The following is a 19983-nucleotide window of genomic DNA, read 5'->3' as shown; positions in this document are numbered from 1 at the left end:
GCTGCTGTAGTAAATATTAATTCAGGTTTATCTTTATCTTATGTTGCCTTTGTTCTTCTGATAAGAAAATAAGTTTAATAAGTGACCAACATAAATGTATTCTTGTTTTGTTTTTTCCATTACATTTGTTGAATTAAATAAAATCAACATGAAAAACATGTACAATTGCACTAAGGGCAAAAGCTGCTTAAACATGAAGGATAGTCACCAAACGTTTAAAGTTCAGTATATCGAAGTTAATGGAGTGTATGCACATGGACTTTTAATTTCAACCAGCCAGTCTCCGTAAACTGCCTTTCCATTATAAAATTGCCACGTTTAAAGTCTGGTTTCTTTCAAAATAAGAGATCTTTACTGACTGATAAATATATCAAATATTAAGTGGGTCCCAGACCGGACAAGAAGCACTTCATTAAATTCCAATTCTCCCGTTATGTCTTTAAAATACGAGTTAATTTCACCCCAGTATTTTTAATGGGGTTTCTGTGCTTGGCTGCTGGTACTTACGGTGCTAGCGGTTACAGTCTTTCATCTTGTTTTACACTGAAACAGCTAAATGAATGCCTAAGTCTATTTAACTGAATGTATTGTAATTGCATTACAACATCAGTGCTGTTAAAGGAACTGTAAGAAATTGAAAAATTAACTTTAAGCCTTTACTGGAAATTCATCAATGGCTGAAAAACACTAGCTGTGCATATACCCCGTTGGTAAAGAAAATCAATTTATGACACTGTTCTTGACAGCAGCATTTTTAAAAGTGTCTAAAACTTTGTTTTTTTTTATTATGTTGATGTTACCACTATTCAATATACAGTATATTCTCTGGATTTATTATGCATGGATTTGAGTAAACGTGCAGATTTGTTTTATTCTAGAAAGGTCTGATAACATTTCCACATTTCAAATAAAAATATTGTCATTTGTAATTATTTTAATATATTTTAATTTAGACAAAGCTGGTCAATATAGCAGATGTTTTCAATTGTTCTGATTGAAAATCAGGGATTGTACACAAAATACACACATACTGTATATATCTTTGTTGGTACATTTAATAATGCGTTGTCTAAAAAGAAAACGCGTCTGATGACATGGTGCCATTTTATTTTGTGAAAAAATTGAAGTGTCATCAGTAATTTAAAGGAAAACATGTTTTAATCAAACAACTATAAATTGTATATCCAGAGAAACTGACATTCTTGATTTTTTAAATTTTTAATGCATTAAATTTGTTAACATTTCGAATGGTCTTTTTGCAATTATTTACATATTTCTGCATTAACTTTACTTAAGTGAACACAATATATATATATGTGTGTGTGTGTGTGTGTGTGTGTGTGTATATATATATATATATATATATATATATATATATATATATATATATATATATATATATCGTGAACAATGAAATAATGCCGCAAAAAGGTAGTTCTATAGTTTTACCATGTTTTCTAAACGTTTGCTCTTTTGCTTTGAATGGCGTGATCAGTGACTAAAAAATCTTGTTGACATGTCGAATAATCTTATTGTAATTATTTACATATATCTGCATTAACGTTACAACGTTAGTGAACACAAGAAAATTACATATTTTGATAAAGTATCAGTCATAAACTGATATAATGAAATGAAAAGATAGTTAACATGTTTTGTAATTAGTTCATTTATTTTGAATGGCGTGGCTTTCTGAGCTGTCGGCTGTCACATGCACTTGATAGCTCTGCCCCTTAGCGGAAGTAGAAAGTGCATCAGACCGGAAGTCCCGAGTAAGGAGCGGCCCCAAGCTCAAGTAAGGTCTGTATATTTATTTGTAATAATGTAGGGAAACTGCGTGATGACTGCTTTGATATATGTTCGCAGTAGATATGGCATATTATGAAAAAGTCATACAATCTTTGAAGCGGATAGTTTAATGCGGCGTGTTTTGTGTCATTTGTATTTTCTGCTAACTGTTGACGGGTGTTGTTTTGTGTTTTAAAGCGCCTTTCAGTGCATTGTAGTTTGCTGTTGTACTTTTCAAAAAGCTAGTCTCTTTTGTTTTATTAATTAAAACACATATTAGTTAACAATAGTTAACGCTGTATTTTGCATAGTAGGGGTGTTTAGTAAGTTAGCTCAGTAGCTTAGCATTCATTACTCTAGGGTCAGTTGTGACAGTTCCTTTTTTATCACTTGTGTTTATTACATTCATCAGAAAAGTACAAACACGTGCTCTAATACACTGACAACCATTAATAGTTAGTACAGTCTCTTTAACGGCTTTATATAGCAGTCTCTGGTTATTAACATACCTTATGAATTTAGTTATGGATCAATCTTACATAAACCACTCTCTATCTAGTATATAATCATTTTAGTGCAGGTTTATCTAAAGGGAGTGACGTATACATGTTATCACTGTAATATGAGTAAGCAGCTTGACATCACCGTGTCTGTTTATGTGTTTTACGCATGTGCGAGACTGAGTTAAGTAACGTTACTGAATCATTCATCTTTAGCTCATCATCACTAAGTGCTCACGTCAGTGTGCACTACAGTATGTATTCTTTAAAGTGCACACTCATGCCTCATATATATTTTTTGTCCACACTCCCTTGATTCGAAGTGCTATCTGAACTGTTTAGCGCCATGATGATGTGTTTATCTGGTTATCTAATCATTAGAGGACATGTAAGGTAACGTTAGCATTACACACTGATTTAAACTTGAAGTCAAAGGTGTTTGTAATGAGAACAAAAAGTGCAAGTACAACTAAAAAAAAAAAAAAAAAACTATCGATCAGTATGGGGGTAGTATAATTATTATTGATACAAATAATGCATTTTGTAATATGGCACCATACCAAATAATGTTTCTAATTATGCTGCACTATATATATATATATATATATATATATATATATATATATATATATATATATATATATATATATATATATATATATATATATATATATTTCAGCATTGATGTCACAATGATTATTTGCAATGTAGTGTTTGTATTATAGTTTATCATGTGTTTCTAATGCTTGGAATTGTAAAATGATGTTAAAAACATCTAGACATAAGAAATTGCACTACTTGTGACTAACAAAAATTCATTTAATTGAATTATTTTTATTTATATCATTCAATTATTGTACTTGAATATTGTTTGACTCAAGAAATTATAAAACACTTTATTGTTGTTGTATTTAAAAAAAAAAATCAGATTTATAGATTGTTATGCATGATAATACTCACAACATGCGCAAATGCACCGCAAATATCACAGAGACCACAACGAAAATTTGTTGGGGAAATTTATAGATTGTTTATTAGATTGTATGGAGATGCACTCCCCCTGCAGAAACATCTCAATTGATCTAACATTATAAATTCTTTCCATCTGGTAAAGTTGTACTGGTATTGCAATATATATCGCAAAATAAAAAAAAAACATTGCATTGCTAGATTTTTCCAATATCACGCAGCCCTATTTCTAATTTAGTTTTTAGTATTTTTCTGTAATCAATGTAATTTCAAAAACTTTAATGTAAAATACAATTATTACATTTTCTTGTTAACATAAATTAAAGTGACATTAACATTAAATTATTATATTTATAACTAAATAAAAATACTATAAAGAGGAAAATAAACTTTATTTAATATTTCATTTTGTAATAAAAAAATGTTGAAAAACAATATAATTCAGTTGTTACAGTTTTATTGTAAAATCATGTTGATTTTATTTTTAAGTATTTTTTACTTATTGTTAAATAATAAAACAAATAAGTAGTGTCATTGTATTAATAATAGATTAATAAAATTTACATTTAATATTGCCTTTTTTAGAAAACAAAAAAGTAATATAAATATTAAAAGGATATATAGATATTCTTTTGATTTGAGGCGATTAGAAGGTCTGCAAGTTTACCAAACTTATTTTGTGGTTCTATAGTTTCTTGCGGGATCGACCACAGCATGTATAGGTTTATGTATAGTCTGAGAATTTGGTGTTAAATACTGGCCTTCCTCAATGATGTGTTTTATCACTAAGTTTATTTTCTATTTATATAAACAATATAACTTATGTCAATGAAAATCTGAAAGGTATGCAGATGATCTGTTATTGGTGGGATGTGTAAAGAATACTTAGTCAATGGATATATTTTGTCAATTTTATCACAAGTTGGACAACAGAGAATTCTTTGCACCTTTGACCTTTGCTAATTAATAGGGAGGAAGTTGAATCGGTGAGTTATTTTAAATATTTAAGTGTGGAAATAAACTTTTAATTCTCTTTTGATAAACACTCAGAGAATTTTTTCAAAAGCCTCAGGAGCGGTTGAGTTTGTTGAGAAAACTGAGAAGTTTTGATACTGAGAAGGACATTTTGATTGTCGTATATAGATCACGTATTGAGTCTGTCCTTTTAATAATGTAGCCTGATTTAACTCTCTCTATTTTAAACGCAAAAGTAAACTTTTAAGGTTAATAAACGTAGTGAGTAAAATAAATGATGAGACAAAAACCTCTTACTGATTTATTTGTAGCAGCAAAAAAAAAACTTTATACGGTTCTTTTAAGTTTCTTACGTCTGGTAGATGGTATAAAGTCCCTTTAGCAAAAAAAAAAAAAGGCTAAGCACAAGAAGACATTTATTTCCTCTGCTATTGTTTTTTCCAAAGAAATGTTTTTTTTTATAAATAATTGTGTAAGTGTATTTATGTTTTGTTGTTGAGCCTATGTCTAAAGAGAAATTTCTAACCCCTGTGGGATAGACAGTAAAATGTATTGAATTGAATAGATTAATAAAATAGTAAAAATTTGAAACACAACAAAATGGCCAAAATTTTAATTTAGGAACAAAACAAAATAAAACAAATTCAAACTATTAATATAAACTATAGTAATAAGATATAATAAAATATGTCTGATTACAGCTCTAAGATTACAGTTGTAATATTTATGACTCCTGTTCATTTTAATTTACTATTCATTCATTTTCTTTTCGACTTAGTCCCTTTTTAAATCTATAGTCACCACAGCGGAATGAACCGCCAATTTATCCAGCATATGTTTTATGCAGCGGATGCCCTTCCAGCTGCAACCCATCACTGGGAAACATACACACACACACGCACACACACACACTATACAGACAGTTCAGCTTATCCAATTCACCTGTAGCGCATGTCTTTGGACTTGTAAGGGAAACCAGTGGAAACCCACGCGAACACCAGGAGAACATGCAAACTCCACACAGAAACGCCATCTGACCTAGCTGAGGCTCAAACCAGCGATCTTCTTGCTGTGAGGAGATCGTGCTGCCCCTTAATTTACTATATAGATACTTATTTTTTTAGAAAACATCCCTTATAGATTGTCTGTTGTTAATGTGCTTCACTTTCTTACATATGTTCTGCACATGCCGTTTACTCTGAAACACACAGCACATGCGTTTATTTAAATAGCTGTTTAGTGACTTAAAAAATCACACAAAGCCTCATTAATGGCACACAGCTAGAATTCAGTTGTTTCAGTTTTTTCCATGTCCTGTGTATCTTCTGACAGTGTTTCTCTGCTCTCAGCATTTTCAGGCGCTGGTTGGCTTCCTGCTGTAGTTTGCTCCACCCTTTCTCCTGAGACGTCCAGCAGATTCTCCTGCAGTCATGTCGTACGGAAGGACAGATCAGCGCGCTTCGCCAAAAGACTTCAGCAGCCTCATTCAGACATGCAGCTCCAATATTCAGAAGATCACACTGAATAGTGAGTGTCTGCGTCTGCCCTGACATAACTGGTTGCAGAGAGCTAATACAAGTACCAGAGACTGTATCAGATGGTCACAATGGTTATGATTGGCATGTATAAGATGAATAAAATGACATGAGAACTTAACCAATGGTTCATACCTCCAAATTCTTGTCTGAAAAGAAGTTTATAAGTATGACAGCATCAATATGATGTTTGGTCAGATAGATATTTTGGTCTATTAGTTATGTTTGATGACCTTGGCCATCTTTAGTTTTATATGCCAATTGGATCAGTTAAAAAAATGGGGAAAAAGCAGATGTAGTGTATTCCCTCCCCCCTATCCTTTAAGATTTGGTTCTTAATATTTTCCTTTGTTACTTAAAATTGTACGCAATTTGAGTTTAACTTTTAGATGGGATTTGACATTGGATCCATTAGTGGATTGTTAAAGATTTTCAGTGGTCTGAAACCAAATGTGGGTCACTCAGCTTGGTATTTTTTTCTTTCCCTTTTCTGGAGCTGAAGAAGAACAAATTATATTATGTTATTGGAATCTCTGTTTAGTAACATTGTTACAAGACTGCATATTTGAACTCCTGATATCTTCAGACGCTACAAAACATGGTTGATTTAAGTAGGAGTGATGAGGTATAAAATAAATGTGGGGACTGATCTGAATTTTTGACAAAATAAAATGTGATGTTATGGGGGAAAAATGTATATCATTACGATTTCTGTAATTGTGAAATTATTTTCTGGCACAAAAAACTGCACTTTTTTTTAGCTGCCTTTGAGTTTCTTTTTGTCATTTTGTCCATTTGAATTTCAAAATAAATGTGTTCGGCAGAGAATTCTGATCCATGATCCATGAAGCAGTGCTGTTTGGGTTTTGGTAGGATTATTAAATATTTCTGATAGTCTTGCTTAAGGCTGCACAATATATTTCAGCAATTGGTCAAGCAATGTCATTGATATAAAAAAAACAAGTTTCAGAACCTGATTTTGAGGGGGTCATCACAAAGTTGAACCCAAATAGAGTTAAAGATTTTCATTGGAATGTGTTTTTAAGGCCTGTGACTGTGTAGGATTTCAGGCTAATTTAAACCAAGAAGTTCAGAAGTTTAAATCCTGTGACTTTTTTTTATATATCTTTATAATGAACACTAATATTATTTAATTTCTGTATCTCAATACTGTTCGATTCCACAAAAAAAATAATAAAACAAAGATTATTTTATCTTAAATGAATCGTTTTTATCTGTCCTTGTAATTTGTTTATTATTTTTTAATTGTTTTTATTTACTTGTAATTATTTTTTATGCAGATACTACTCTTAAAAAATAATCCCAATCAATCTAAAACTGTGAATTCTTTCCAAATAGAGTTAGTAAGTCATCTTGTGAAATTATGTTTATATCGCAGTATATGTCGTAGACTAGGCATGGGTCAGTATAAGATTGTGATGGTATGATAAGCTTGGATAAAAATATAATTTCACACCATCACTGTATTTTGATTACTGCTTTAAAATAAGTTCTTTTTAAATGTCTTAGAAAAACAAAAACACTTCCCCATTGAACACAATATATTTTATTTTGAGAAACATTTAAAATATTATTGCCTTATTTTGTTTCTAACTTGTCAGGCAAAATAATTAAAATAAATGATTGACTTCTGCTATTTTCTTACTTCTTTTCTTTAGATAGAATTTAAGCCACCGCACTGTTCTGGTCTATTGCATGCTGGATTTTGGTGTGTAACAGGCTCGTTGCCAGCGGTGCTTCTTTTTTCTTAAAAGTAAACCTTTTTGCAGTTATTCGCCCATTTTCTATTCAATTATGATGTTTAAATAGGTTGCATTTTAGTGACATTTTTAAGCACGTTTTGCTGGATTACCTTGAAGCAAGAAGAAATATAAGAACAATAATTATTTTTGAAATTATTATCATTTATCATTAGAAAAATATGAATCTGTTAAAGCTTTAAATTAAATACTTAAAGCTTCTTGTCATATAAATATCATTAATTTAAACAACTAACTGGCCAGCTCATTCAACTTTCCCTTAATCACTCTGAAGCGACAGCAAATACAGGATGCTGTTTGGTGGTAAAGACTTCTTTTAAGGGTTTTTTTCACATTTTATTATGGCATAACAGTCAAAATAGGATAAATGAGCTTATGTATGGAACAAATTCTGGAACTTTGTCAGTTAGAGGTGGGTCCCCCCTGGCTATGGGCCTGTATAAGCAACTTGTTTTTTTAGATGTTTGCTGAGTCGTGGGCTGACCAGTTGCTTTTGATTTAGAGAGTTCTTTTGCTATAGATACTGTTGCCCTAAAAAATTTGCCTATACCTTAGGAATGGTATAACTGAACATTTTTGTGTTTTTTAAAACCTTGACTTTTCCAAATTGCAGTAAACCTTGAAACCAGTTATCGTCCTATGCCTATTGCAGACAAACAAGATACCTTAATACTTTTTTTTCCTCATGTCTCATTTAAAAAAATACAGGTAAAATATTAGTTGTAAAAAAAAAAAAGAAGAAAAAAAATTACTTGGCAGGTTAGGGTAATTAGGCAAGTATAACGATGGTTTGTTCTGTAGACTCGAAAAAAATTAACTTAAAGGGGCTAATAGTTTTGTCTAAAAATTGTTTTTAAAAAAATTAAGAACTGCTTTTATTCTAGCCGAAATAAAACAAATAAGACTTTTTCCAGAAGAAAAAATATTATCAGACATACTGTGAAAATGTCCTTGCTCTGTTAAACATAATTTGGGAAATATAAAAAAAAAGAAAATAATCAAAAGGGGGCTAATAATTCTGACTTCAACTGTGTGTGTGTGTGTATATATATATATATATATATAAATATATATTGTTACCTGTATGTATATGGCAGAGATACATTTTAGTCTAATACTTAGCTACGTAATCCAAAATGGAACCAACCAGGTGTAGAATATTATTAAAATGTCTTGATTGTCTTTTTAACTTAACTATTTTACTATTTAATAATTCAATTTAATAATTAATACAATTATTAATAAACAAACTGTTAAACGTTTTTCTTTATAACATTGGTGTTACTTTAGTATCAATTTGAGATGTTTGTTTTTCCTGTACAGAATATTATTTCTTGATTTTTTTTTATTTTTATTTTTATTTTTTATTTTTTTATTTTTATTTTTTTTGGTGTAGCACTACAGCCATGATATTTACAGTATTATTCATAGCTTTGTGCTGTTTTGATTTTACAGATACTGAAATTAGTACGTTTTTATGCTTTTTCTCTATTAGCCGCTCAAATCAAGGGCTTGGTCAACCAACTGGGCACAAAACTAGACACCAGCGGCCTGCGGGAGAGACTGTAAGTGTGTTTCACCCTTGATTTATTTATGGATGTGCATTTCCTGTTTCTCTTGTGCTCATTCATGCAGCATGTGTGATATGTTTATAGTCAGTATATGCAGCACCACACAAACCAGCTGGCAAAGGAGACCAACAAACACCTGAAAGACCTCGGCTCAATCTCATTGCCCGTCTCCCTCTCCGAACAGGTACTTTTGTAGTTGCCAGTTTAATTCCTGACCTTTAAAGTGTTTACATGAATCATAAGCAAATGAAACAAGATTGTCAGTTGGAGGTGCTAATGAAGTTTTTATAACATGTTGTCATCCCTATATAATACAATTTTTTTATCATACGTTTTTAACTAATGTTATCTGAATCTTCTCCTTAAACATGCCGTTACACCTCTGTGTGCTTTATTTTTTTTTTGTCATTTAATGGACCATTCAATATACCACTAGGGCTGCAAAGGGGTGGAATATTTTTGGTAAATTTCTGGACAACTTATCTGAAAATTTGAAAACTTTCTCTTGAATTTTGGAAGTTTTCCAAGTTGAAATCTTTGCTGCAATTTAAGGACATTTATTTAAATTACTTTAAAATACTGAGCGCTAAAAATCTTATTTAATTTATATGTTCTTTTGTTTGTTGTTTTTTAATTGTATATTTATTATTGAAATGTTTTTGCCATGAAAATGAAGCCCCAGGGCTTCTGGTGAATTATCATCCTAGACAAAATCACTGCGTTTAAGATCTGATTTCTTTAAAAATCTGCGATCTTCACTGCCTGGCTGAGTATATGATATAAAGTGGGTATCAGACCAAACAAAAAGCACTGCATTAAAATAAAGTTTTCAGCATCATGTCTTTAAAATATGGAAATAAATTTTACCCCGGTATTTTCACTGGAATTTCTGTGCTAGCCTGCTGCTAATGACGGCACCTGCTTTTAATTTTTTTGTCTTTTTTTATGCTTTAACAACTATACAAATGCTTAAGTCTAATAACTGATCATATTTGAATTATATTACATCATTAATGCTGTAAAACAATGCTAAAAGGACCCTTATGAAAGTGAAAATAGTCACATAAACATTTCACCGGTTTATCATTGGCTGAAAAGCACTAGCTTCATTCCCATATATTCCGATTAATTCCAATATATTCCCTTTAACTCCCAAATTCAGTCGCCAGCCATGAAAATTTTTGGACTTTTGCAACCCTAGTTAGCGCACCTAGTGACATTTGTCGGGTTTTGGTCCTCCAGTCTTTGTTTCTTGCACATTTCTTTCTTTTTTGCTGTTGTAGCGTGTGAAGTAAGAAATCAATAATTGATGATTGATGATAAATGATTGATAATAGTTGATTATTAAACAATAATGCACACTCGAGGTTATGATGCGGCCATGACCTGAAGACCTGCCTGAAACTTTATTTGAAAATAATTGCACACCTTAGTTTGTTTATCAGCCAATCAGAATCAAGCATTCAACAGCCCTGTAGTGTATACAGTTTTTACCATATGTTTTCTGATGTTTCTTTTTAAACAGAGACAGCAAAAGATCCAGAAGGACCGGCTGATGAATGATTTCTCCGCTGCTCTAAACAACTTTCAGGCTGTGCAGCGTCAAGCCGCGGAGAAAGAGAAGGAGTCAGTGGCCAGAGCTCGAGCGGGGTCTCGTCTCTCTGTAAGCTACACTCATATTTCAGCATTAGTTCTGAATAGGGATGTCATTTTCCACATTCCCATCATCTGCTTAACTGTAATAATGCAAGTACCTGCTTCAGTGGCATATTGTTACAAGCGTAGCCAGATATGAAAATGGTACCCAATACCAAATAATAACGCCCACACAAAAATAAAAAATCTGACATTCTTTTCTTACCCTCCTCTTTTTTTCTGTTGAACATCAAAAAAGAGAGAAGCTGTCGTTGACTTCCATAGTATTTTTTTTTCTACTGTGAATGTCGATAGCTTCGGTTTTTCAGCATTCTTTAGAAGATCTTGTTTTGTGTTTAACAGAAGAAAGACAAATTTAGGGCCACCTGAGTGTGAGTATTTGACTCTTCGCTTAGCCCCGTTCTCCTTAGTTACTGTTGCTACGCCTGTCTAGCTTTCGTGCCTGGCACGGCTTTTACAATGTGTGTGCGCCAGTGTCAGACATTGTCAGGGATATAATGTCATTTTTGGTGAACAGGTGAGATATCCGAGAAAGCCAGACAAAAAAGGACTGCAGTATGCGTTACAGGGGTATATTCATGACATAATAAGCAACCGATTAGAGAATACTTCAATCAAAATTGAAGCTAGCTTAGTCTAGCCGCCTCATATGCTAACCATTTGACAGCTTAGCTCAGCAGGAGAGGTGACATTTAAAAATAATCCAGTATAAATTTAACCATGATTTCTCTATTTTTAGCCTAAAGCCTGATAGATTAATTGTTGTGCAATGAAAAATAGCATTACTAATCGACGAGGAAACACGCATGGACAGTGCTTTTACATAGTTCATTCATAAAAAGAAACAGCCAGAAAGGGGAAACTGATTGATTTGTGCCGAATATTAGCGTCACTGACCCATAACAATGTACAGTAAGTTACCTATAACTGTCAGTATGCTTGTGTGCTCTTTATAAATGACTGAAAAACAGCTGCGGGTAAAGTATATGATCGCCAAAGTGCTCAGTTTGTGATCATATCTCGGTTTAGTTCTGTTGATTTTTAATTTCAAATATTTGTAGCTTGAAATAGATGGAAAAATGAAGTTCAGTAAAGTTAGCTACAGATTGGCAGATTTGTATTTTTTGGATCATAACTCATGTTATTATAAGACATTCGCTATTAGTATGAATAAGTTACTATGGCGAAGGCTTTAACGGAGCATTACTCATAATATCAAGCGAAAAAAAAGAAAAAAGACAGCTGTGAAACATAACCAGCTTTGTATTTTTGTTGGAAACAGTTTAAATCTGTTTAGGGTAAGGTGTGTGAGTTATTGCTGTTGGTCTATCACTGAATGTGTCAGGAATAGCAAAACAAAACCAACTTAACTCCGCTCCTTTAGCGCCCCTCACAGAGCTTGGTCCACACTGGCATTTCTCCTCTTGGGTTTTTGGTTTTGAAAAGGGGAAAAATTCCACCATTCTGTCCAAACTTTTAAGGATACCAGGTATCAGATTTGCACAATCCATATGCACTCGCTCGAAAGCTAGACAGAGCCCTTGCGCGTAGCTAAAGTTGATAAGCCACGATTAGTGGGTGGCGGTTTTTGGGTGTGGCTTAGCGAAGCGTTAATTGGTGAGGAACTCTCCATTTAATGACTGTTGGTACAATAGAACCGTTTCCCAAAAGTGCGTATTAGGGAGTATGTGAAGAACACCAAAAAGGTCCATGTGAATGCCTATGACATGTTAAAGGACTAATTCATTTTAGGGTGCGTTTCAATGAGCTCAATGTTCAGTAGTCATGGAGTCATTTTAAGTGCTGTCTCAGTCGCAAAATTCCTCCAGTGCTCTTTTAAAAGTCCCACAATGCTTTATGAAATCAGGAGCATCATACTTACTATGATCTCTTAGGGCAGTTAGGGAGCATGATCCGAATCATCAAACATAAACGAAAATGAGTAATGTTATTTATTTATATTTAACATGATCCAACATAGGTTAAGAACAATCTAGAAAATGTTGATTAAAATATTGCTATAATTATTGTAAACTTTTTAGCTATTATTTACTGTATGTATGAAAAGTATTATTTGTTGTTTATGAATTTCAGTTTTGATGACGCACAAAGAGGATGTTCCCATGTCACAGTCAATGTGTACTAAACTAAGCTTATCACTATTCTCGAATTTGTGTACACGACCTACTGATCCATGAGGTACAGAGCGGATTGAGACGCACCCCACTTAAGTCTAAGCCCACTTAATTGCTCTTTATGTATCTCACATGGATATAAACACAACAATCCTTGATGGTAAACCGATGCCCAGTTTTTTTCTCTAAGCACAGTAGCTTTTTATAGCTTGTGTGTAATCTATGTGGTGTAATGTTATATATATATATATATATATATATATATATATATATATATATATATATATATATATATATATATATATATATATGTATATATGTGTATGTGTGTTTATGTATATGTATATATGTATATATGTATATATATGTGTGTGTGTGTATGTGTATGTATATATATATATATATATATATATATATATATATATATATATATATATATATATATATATATATATATATATATATATATATATATATATATATATATATATATATATATATATATATATCGTTTAACTACCCCACCAAGAATTTTTTTTTTAAATTGTATTCCTTAACTCTTAATGTCAAGTGGTAACACACTCAATGCATTTTTTTCAACACATACCATAATTTCTAAACTATAAACCTCTACCAAATGGTTGATATGTTAGTTTATGGTAAAAGTACCAGAATACATATACTGTGAAAAATTAAAAAAATATGACCAATTTATTCTGAAAAATATTTAAAATATAATGTTTATATGATTATATTTTTTTACAACAAAACCAAAATCAAGTGTAGAAATGCAACAGGATTATATTTGTTTGAGTTTTTGCTGTGTAGTGTAAACCATTATTTAAAACAGTCAATCTTTAAATTACTTTTAACAGTCATTATTTAAAACAGTTAAAACATGGTCAAGCGTTTGGTGGAGCAGGCAGTCAAAGGGTTAAAAAGCTCACTCTATTCCAGACATTGAAAGTAAGGGATTTTGATATTTTTGAGAGATACCAGGAATTTTTGATTCTTTTAATTTGTTTTCTATTATTATTATTATTATTTATTATTCGTTATTATTATATTATTTAGTTTGAGTTTTTTTCATGCTTGTCAGCCAGCAATCATTTAAGCCTGATTTTCTGTTGATTATAGGCCATGAACATTCAGCTTTTCAGTCAGTGAAAGTCAGTGAAGAGGTGGGGAACCCTGATAAAGCAGTTATGTTTAAAAAATGACTATATTATTGTTCTGTTGTAATTTACTGCAGGCTGACGACGGAGGTCACGATGAGCAGCTGGTCTCCTTTGATAAGTATGTGTCCCATGATCCCTGTTTATGAGCTTCCAGCACTCAGTAAAAGCATTCAAGCTAAAGGCATGTGTTTGTGTGCATGTGTGTGAAGTAATGATGATTGGGGCAAGACCACCACTCAGACAGAAGACGTGGCCATAACAGAGGAGGACCTGGAGCTCATTAAAGAAAGAGAAACCGCCATTCGTCAACTTGAGGTTTCTTTTTTCCTCTTTTTGTTTCTGCCTGCACTGCCTGTTACACACATTCACACACATTCTCTTCTTCTTCTTTCTGTTAGTTTTTTTCTGTTTTTATTGAGAATGGTGATAAAAAAAAATGTTTTTAAAAGTTTCTTTCTCACCAATTCTGCATTTTATTGATCCAAAATACTGCAAAAACAGCCAAAAACAATCTATTTTTTACAATTTAAAACAGCAATATACTATTTAGAATAGTTAACAATGCACTGTATTTTTATGACCACAAAGCTGACTTTGTGTCATAATAAGTCTTAATATATATATTTGTCATTTTCTTCTTATGATGATGATAATTATTATCAGTGTTTAAAATTGTAACATTTTATTTTCTTGGTTCTTTGATTAGTAAAATGTTCACATTTTTCAGAAATGTAGTAAATATACACTCACTGGCCACTTTATTAGGTACACCTGTCCAACTGCTCAATTTCTACTCAGCCAATCACATGGCAGCAACTCAATGCATTTAGGCATGTGGACATGGCCAATACGATCTGCTTCTGTTCAAATCTTGCATCAGAATGGGGAAGAAAGGGGATTTAAGTGACTTTGAAGGTCACATGTTTGTTTGAGCCAGACAGGCTGGTCTGAACAATTCAGAAACTGCTAATCTACTGGGATTTTCATGCACAAACATGAATTACAGAGAATGATCCGAAAAATAAAAAAATATCCAGTGTGCGGTGCTTCACAGAGATCACAGGAGAATGGCCAGACTGGTGTAAGCCGATAGAAAGGTAACAGTAACTCAAATAACCACCTGTTACAACCAAGGTATGCAAAAGGGCATCTCTGAATGCACAAGACATCCAACCTTGAGGCGGATGGGCTACAGCAGAAGACCACACTGGGTGCCACTCCTGTCAGCTAAGAACAGGAAACTGAGGCTACAATTCACACAGGCTTGCCAAAATTGGACAGTAGAAGATTGAAAAAACGTTGCCTGGTCTGATGAGTCTCGATTTCTGCTGCAACATTCGGATTGTAGGGTCAGAATTTGAGCTCAACAACATAAAAGCTCTATGAAAACAACATGGATCCATCCAAAGGTTCAGGCTGGTGGTGGTGTAATGGTGTGGTGGATATTTTCTTAGCACACTTTGGGCCCATTGATACCAATTGAGCATCGTGTTAATGCCACAGCCTATCTGAGTATTGTTGCTGACCATATCCATAACTTTATGACCGCAGTGTGCTCATCTTTTGATGGCTACTTCCAGCAGGATAACGTGCCATGTCATAAAACGTGAATCACCTTTGACTGGTTTCTTGAACATGATAATGTTCACTGTACTCAGATGGCCTTCACAGTCACCAGAACTCAATCCAATAGAGCACCTATGGGATGTGGTGGAACGGCAGATTTGCATCATGGATGTGTGGCCGACAAATGTGCAGCAACTGTGTGATGCTAATACTTATTAATGTTGAATCTGTGCCATGAAGAATTAAGGCAGGTCTGAAGGCAAAAAAGGGGTCCAACCCAGTACTAGTAAGGTGTACTTAATAAAGTGGCCAGTGAGTGTATATGTTCTTAAAATCTTACTGACCACCAAACTTTGATATGGTAGTACTTAATGTTTCTAAAACTTTCTATTTCACATAAATGCAGTACTTTCGAACTTCATATTAATCAAATGATCCTAAAAAAAAGAACTTGTACTCCTTTCAGCATTGATTATAATGGTCTGTAATTTTGCTAACTGCCTCTGCTGTGATTGCAGTCGGACATTTTGGATGTGAATCAAATCTTCAAGGATCTTGCCGTGATGATCCATGATCAGGGTGAAATGATCGGTGAGTACACTCAAATATGGCACTGCTTTGTAGTTCGTTTAAGCAAAAATTTGAATTATCATTTCAAAAATCAGTAATTTACTGTCCATTATTCAGTCTTTTTGTAGCTGCTTTAAGCTAAACCAAACTTTTATTTTGATGGGTTGGTGCGAAGATTTGTGGGTTTCTAGGTGCATGTAACAACATGAGAATGTTTTAAATGATGGCAAAATCTTTAGGTTACTGGTAGTGTTTAAAATCCTTTGAATTAAACATTGTATTTCATATTAGGTAGACATTTGTAATGCCTCTACATTATCTACATATTAAGCAAAAACATGTATACTATCTATTACATACACTTTATTGTTAGATTAACAGTTCATACTTTTTTTAGCAAGTAAATCCTACCTCTAATCATAATGCTTGTATGTTTAACAGATTTTTTGTATAGTTAGTAATATAAGATGAACAATTATGTGTACTTATGCTTGCTTGATTATTCTTTTTGATTTTTTAGATCATGCGTAAATGTAAGCATCAAATCAGATAGACCAGTTTTTGAGCAGTGATGTACATCTGTCATCATCATATTAGATTATACATTTTGTCTCCTATATTCATACTGTAAGACTTAGTCTCTTTTGTAACATATTGTAAGAGTACTGGTTTATTTCAGGTTTTTACTGGGAAACAAGTGCTTAACATGTACTAATGTCTAAGCTTGTAATCTATAAAATAAATGCAAGTAAAAATGCGATTGACTTGCTGTGATTACAGATAGCATAGAGGCTAATGTGGAGAGTGCAGAAGTGCATGTGGAGAGAGGAGCTGAGCAGCTTCAGAGAGCTGCACAATATCAGGTACAGTAAGAGTTTCAGCATCATACAAACACAGCTATAATGGTTCATACTGTCATTTTGAGACACAACATATCTGAGTCTTTTAGGTCAGTTTGGAAGTAAAATGTCATACTGTCATGTAAATTAGAGTTTAAAGTGGGACTGAGGATTCATATATTATTGACTTTGTTTTTTATAATAAAATTTGCAACAATACAGCAGAATCTAAAACATGTATGTAGCATGCATTAATAAAAGATACAAAAAAGTGTTTTTATGTCTCAAAATAAGAAAAACTTTTAAAAAAGATATTAGAATGCATTCTCTTTTATTAATTGTTTTCTGTGCAAAAATATTTACTATTATATATTTGTACAAGATGATGTCACACATTTAAACCATAGAATATATACTAAATCTTGTCATGCATTTTATTTACGGTGGAGGAAATAATGATTCAAAACATAATTTTTTTTCTCAGAAAACATATTTCTAAAGGTGCTGTTGACTTGAAATATTTTCTCTGGATGTTGGTAACAACCAAAGAAATCCAAACAAATATAATTAGTTTACAAACTAGGTTATTTGTAATAAAATGAAATGACACAGGAACAAGGTATTGAACACATGAAGAAAGGGAGGTGTAGAAAGGCAGTGAAAGCCCAGACAGCAGCTGAAATCTTTCATTAGTTATTCAGCAACCCTCTGCCCGTTGTCAGTGTTTATTAATATTAGCTGCTTCATTTCAACATCTACATTATCAGGATGATGAAGATGAAACCAAAGTGGTAGCAGAACCATGATCAAAAACAGCCAAGGAAACTCTCAAATGCATTTAGGCTAAAGAAAATCAAGCTGTAGACTGGCCCAGCCAATCACCTGACTTGAATCCAATGGAAAATACAAAATATAGATCAATTTGGAGGGACAAAACCCACAGAACCATCACGATTTTCACACTTTGCTGAGGTCTGAAAAAACTCACACCTGAGCAATTAATGTGACTTCATTCTTCTTATGAGAGGCGTCTTTAAGCTGCCATCAACATCTTTATCAAAATCTGGTGATAATGTATTTATTTTCCCTTTTTTCCCCCACTGTATATATGTGTGTTTATATATGTGTGTATATCATTTGATTACATGTTAAGAAGAATAAGTATCACAATACAAAACAAATATAAATGAATAGTAATTCATTTATGATATGCCACAATCCTAAAAAAAAAACACTAGCTTTTAACCGTTTGTCAGCTGTACATTGTACATAATTTAAGGGGTAAATAATGTTAATCTTTATACTTTTTACATGACTACTTTCCACAAAAGTAAACAATGCACACAAGACATTGGTCTCAGTTGTAATATTTTAACTCTCTAAAATTCAATGATAACCTGACAGACACAAAAATAACTTTCTCATTATTTGGTCACAAGATGGTGCCAAACCCTCAAGAACAGTAGTATGTAAACTATCCGTTTATATGGATGTGAATGTAATCACTGAAAGATCAGATGATTTGAAGAACCTGGATGAGCCTGTTTTATTAAATTCAGCAGTTGTTTTTTGGGATGAACCAGTCTTGGAATGTCATAATTGACCAATCAAGTATTCCAGAGAGCCATGCAATAAAACACAAAATACAGTATACTCATTCATTTCTTTTATGTTTTAACAAGTACACGTTACATTTGTTATTTGACATATTAAAAAGCTTAATATGCTCACTATTTAAATCAAATCACTTTTGTAATTGTAATTGGATTCTGACACCAAAATAGACGTCTCATTTTTCACCCACATGCTTTGTAATGATGATTTCAATGTTTTATTTCTGTCTTTTTGTAGCAAAAGTCCCGTAAGAAGATATGCTTCCTGGCAGTGGGCCTTTCCATAGTGGTGCTCATCATCGGCATTGTCATCTGGAAGCTCTCCTCGTGAAGATCCTTCCTCTGCCCCTCACATTTCTTTAATTTATTTTCCCAATCTCAAACCCAGTGCCATCCACCTGGGAAAGAAGGTCAGATACTCTCAACAGCACCTGTAGAGTTCTTCTCTGTAGGTTTGCAGGGTTAGAAGCACTATAAAGTGGCTAAAACGAATGTAACATTCCCAAGACCTTTAGCGTATGATGAAGGCGGATGAGCTCACAGGTGGGGTGGGAAAACAATAATATAAGTGATATAAAAAATTCAATTTTGATTCTTGTGATATATTTCTAGCACTAACACTACTTTACTTTTCTTATTAAAACCGGGTTATTTCCTATTTGACAAGTTTGTTGGAATGAGACGAGGTGTAAAAAAAGGCGTTTGATGACTGAAAGTGTTTTTCTATATCTAACTGTAATATAACGTTGGCTTTAGATGTCTTGTACATTTCAAATTTATCCAAGTTGTTGAGTCACTCCACATGTTAAAGACGAAACGCTTAGATGAGCTGCAGAATTCATTGTACAGTTGATGCCATGTTGTTGATTCCTTAGAGCAGTAGAACAGCAAATATGAGGCAGCGATGATACCTAAAGCTTAAACATCTCTGCCCTTCAGTTTCAACACTGTTACTGGTGTCAGGTTTATTACACAGATGGTCATATAGCTGTAAATGTGTTGTATAAGAACTCCTAATCAATATTATGGCTGAAACAGATTTGTATATTACAATAAAGTCTGCACAGTATGTTAAAAAAACGATGTAAAAAGAATCGCACCCATACTTTTAGAACTTGCAAAAAAAAAAAGATTGCTTTGTTTTTTTTCTTTTTTAAAGATTGATTTATATGACTTCTATAAGTACATGAGTAAAGAAACGTGTCTTAATGAACTCTGCCTTTCTGGTTTTTTGGCTTAAAGTTGTTGGAGCCGTATTTAGCAGTGATGAAATAAGAGCAGTAAATGTGAAACCGTCCGGATATGCT

The 19983-nt window shown here is 32.8% G+C and overlaps 1 protein-coding gene across 4 annotated transcripts; it reads left to right on the top strand.

Moving 5' to 3' along the window:
• Positions 1-1744: 1744 nt before the first annotated feature.
• On the top strand, positions 1745-19889 carry stx12 (syntaxin 12). 4 transcript variants are annotated; one of them, XR_015515849.1, is made up of 10 exons: positions 1745-1800; positions 5582-5759; positions 9044-9113; positions 9204-9303; positions 10645-10782; positions 14163-14206; positions 14298-14750; positions 15968-16245; positions 17005-17087; positions 18915-19889. XR_015515849.1 is itself a non-coding variant. In NM_001443459.1 (10 exons), the coding sequence occupies exons 2-10, from the start codon at positions 5663-5665 to the stop codon at positions 19005-19007; spliced, it is 804 nt and encodes a 267-aa protein (NP_001430388.1). In that variant the 5' UTR covers positions 1745-1795; positions 5582-5662; the 3' UTR covers positions 19008-19889. The 4 variants fall into 4 exon arrangements, 2 of the variants coding, with proteins under 2 accessions (NP_001430388.1, NP_001002051.2); XR_015515848.1 differs by having other exon boundaries at positions 14298-14819; NM_001443459.1 differs by having other exon boundaries at positions 1745-1795; positions 14298-14403; positions 16173-16245.
• The last annotated feature ends 94 nt before the right edge of the window (positions 19890-19983 follow it).

The sequence above is a fragment of the Danio rerio genome, chromosome 19 (assembly GCF_052040795.2).
Source record: "Danio rerio strain M-AB ecotype USA chromosome 19, GRCz13ab, whole genome shotgun sequence".
In the NCBI taxonomy this organism is placed as follows: Eukaryota; Metazoa; Chordata; class Actinopteri; order Cypriniformes; family Danionidae; genus Danio; species Danio rerio.
This window is presented reverse-complemented; position numbering and strand designations above follow the sequence as displayed.

Bases quoted from the DNA above. Each gene is read 5' to 3' on its own strand.
- stx12 (NM_001443459.1), top strand. From the start codon at position 5,663: ATGTCGTACGGAAGGACAGATCAGCGCGCTTCGCCAAAAGACTTCAGC. The intron at 5,760-9,043 runs GTGAGTGTCTGC...TTTCTCTATTAG, and splicing joins TCAGAAGATCACACTGAATA to CCGCTCAAATCAAGGGCTTG. The intron at 9,114-9,203 runs GTAAGTGTGTTT...ATATGTTTATAG, and splicing joins AGCGGCCTGCGGGAGAGACT to TCAGTATATGCAGCACCACA.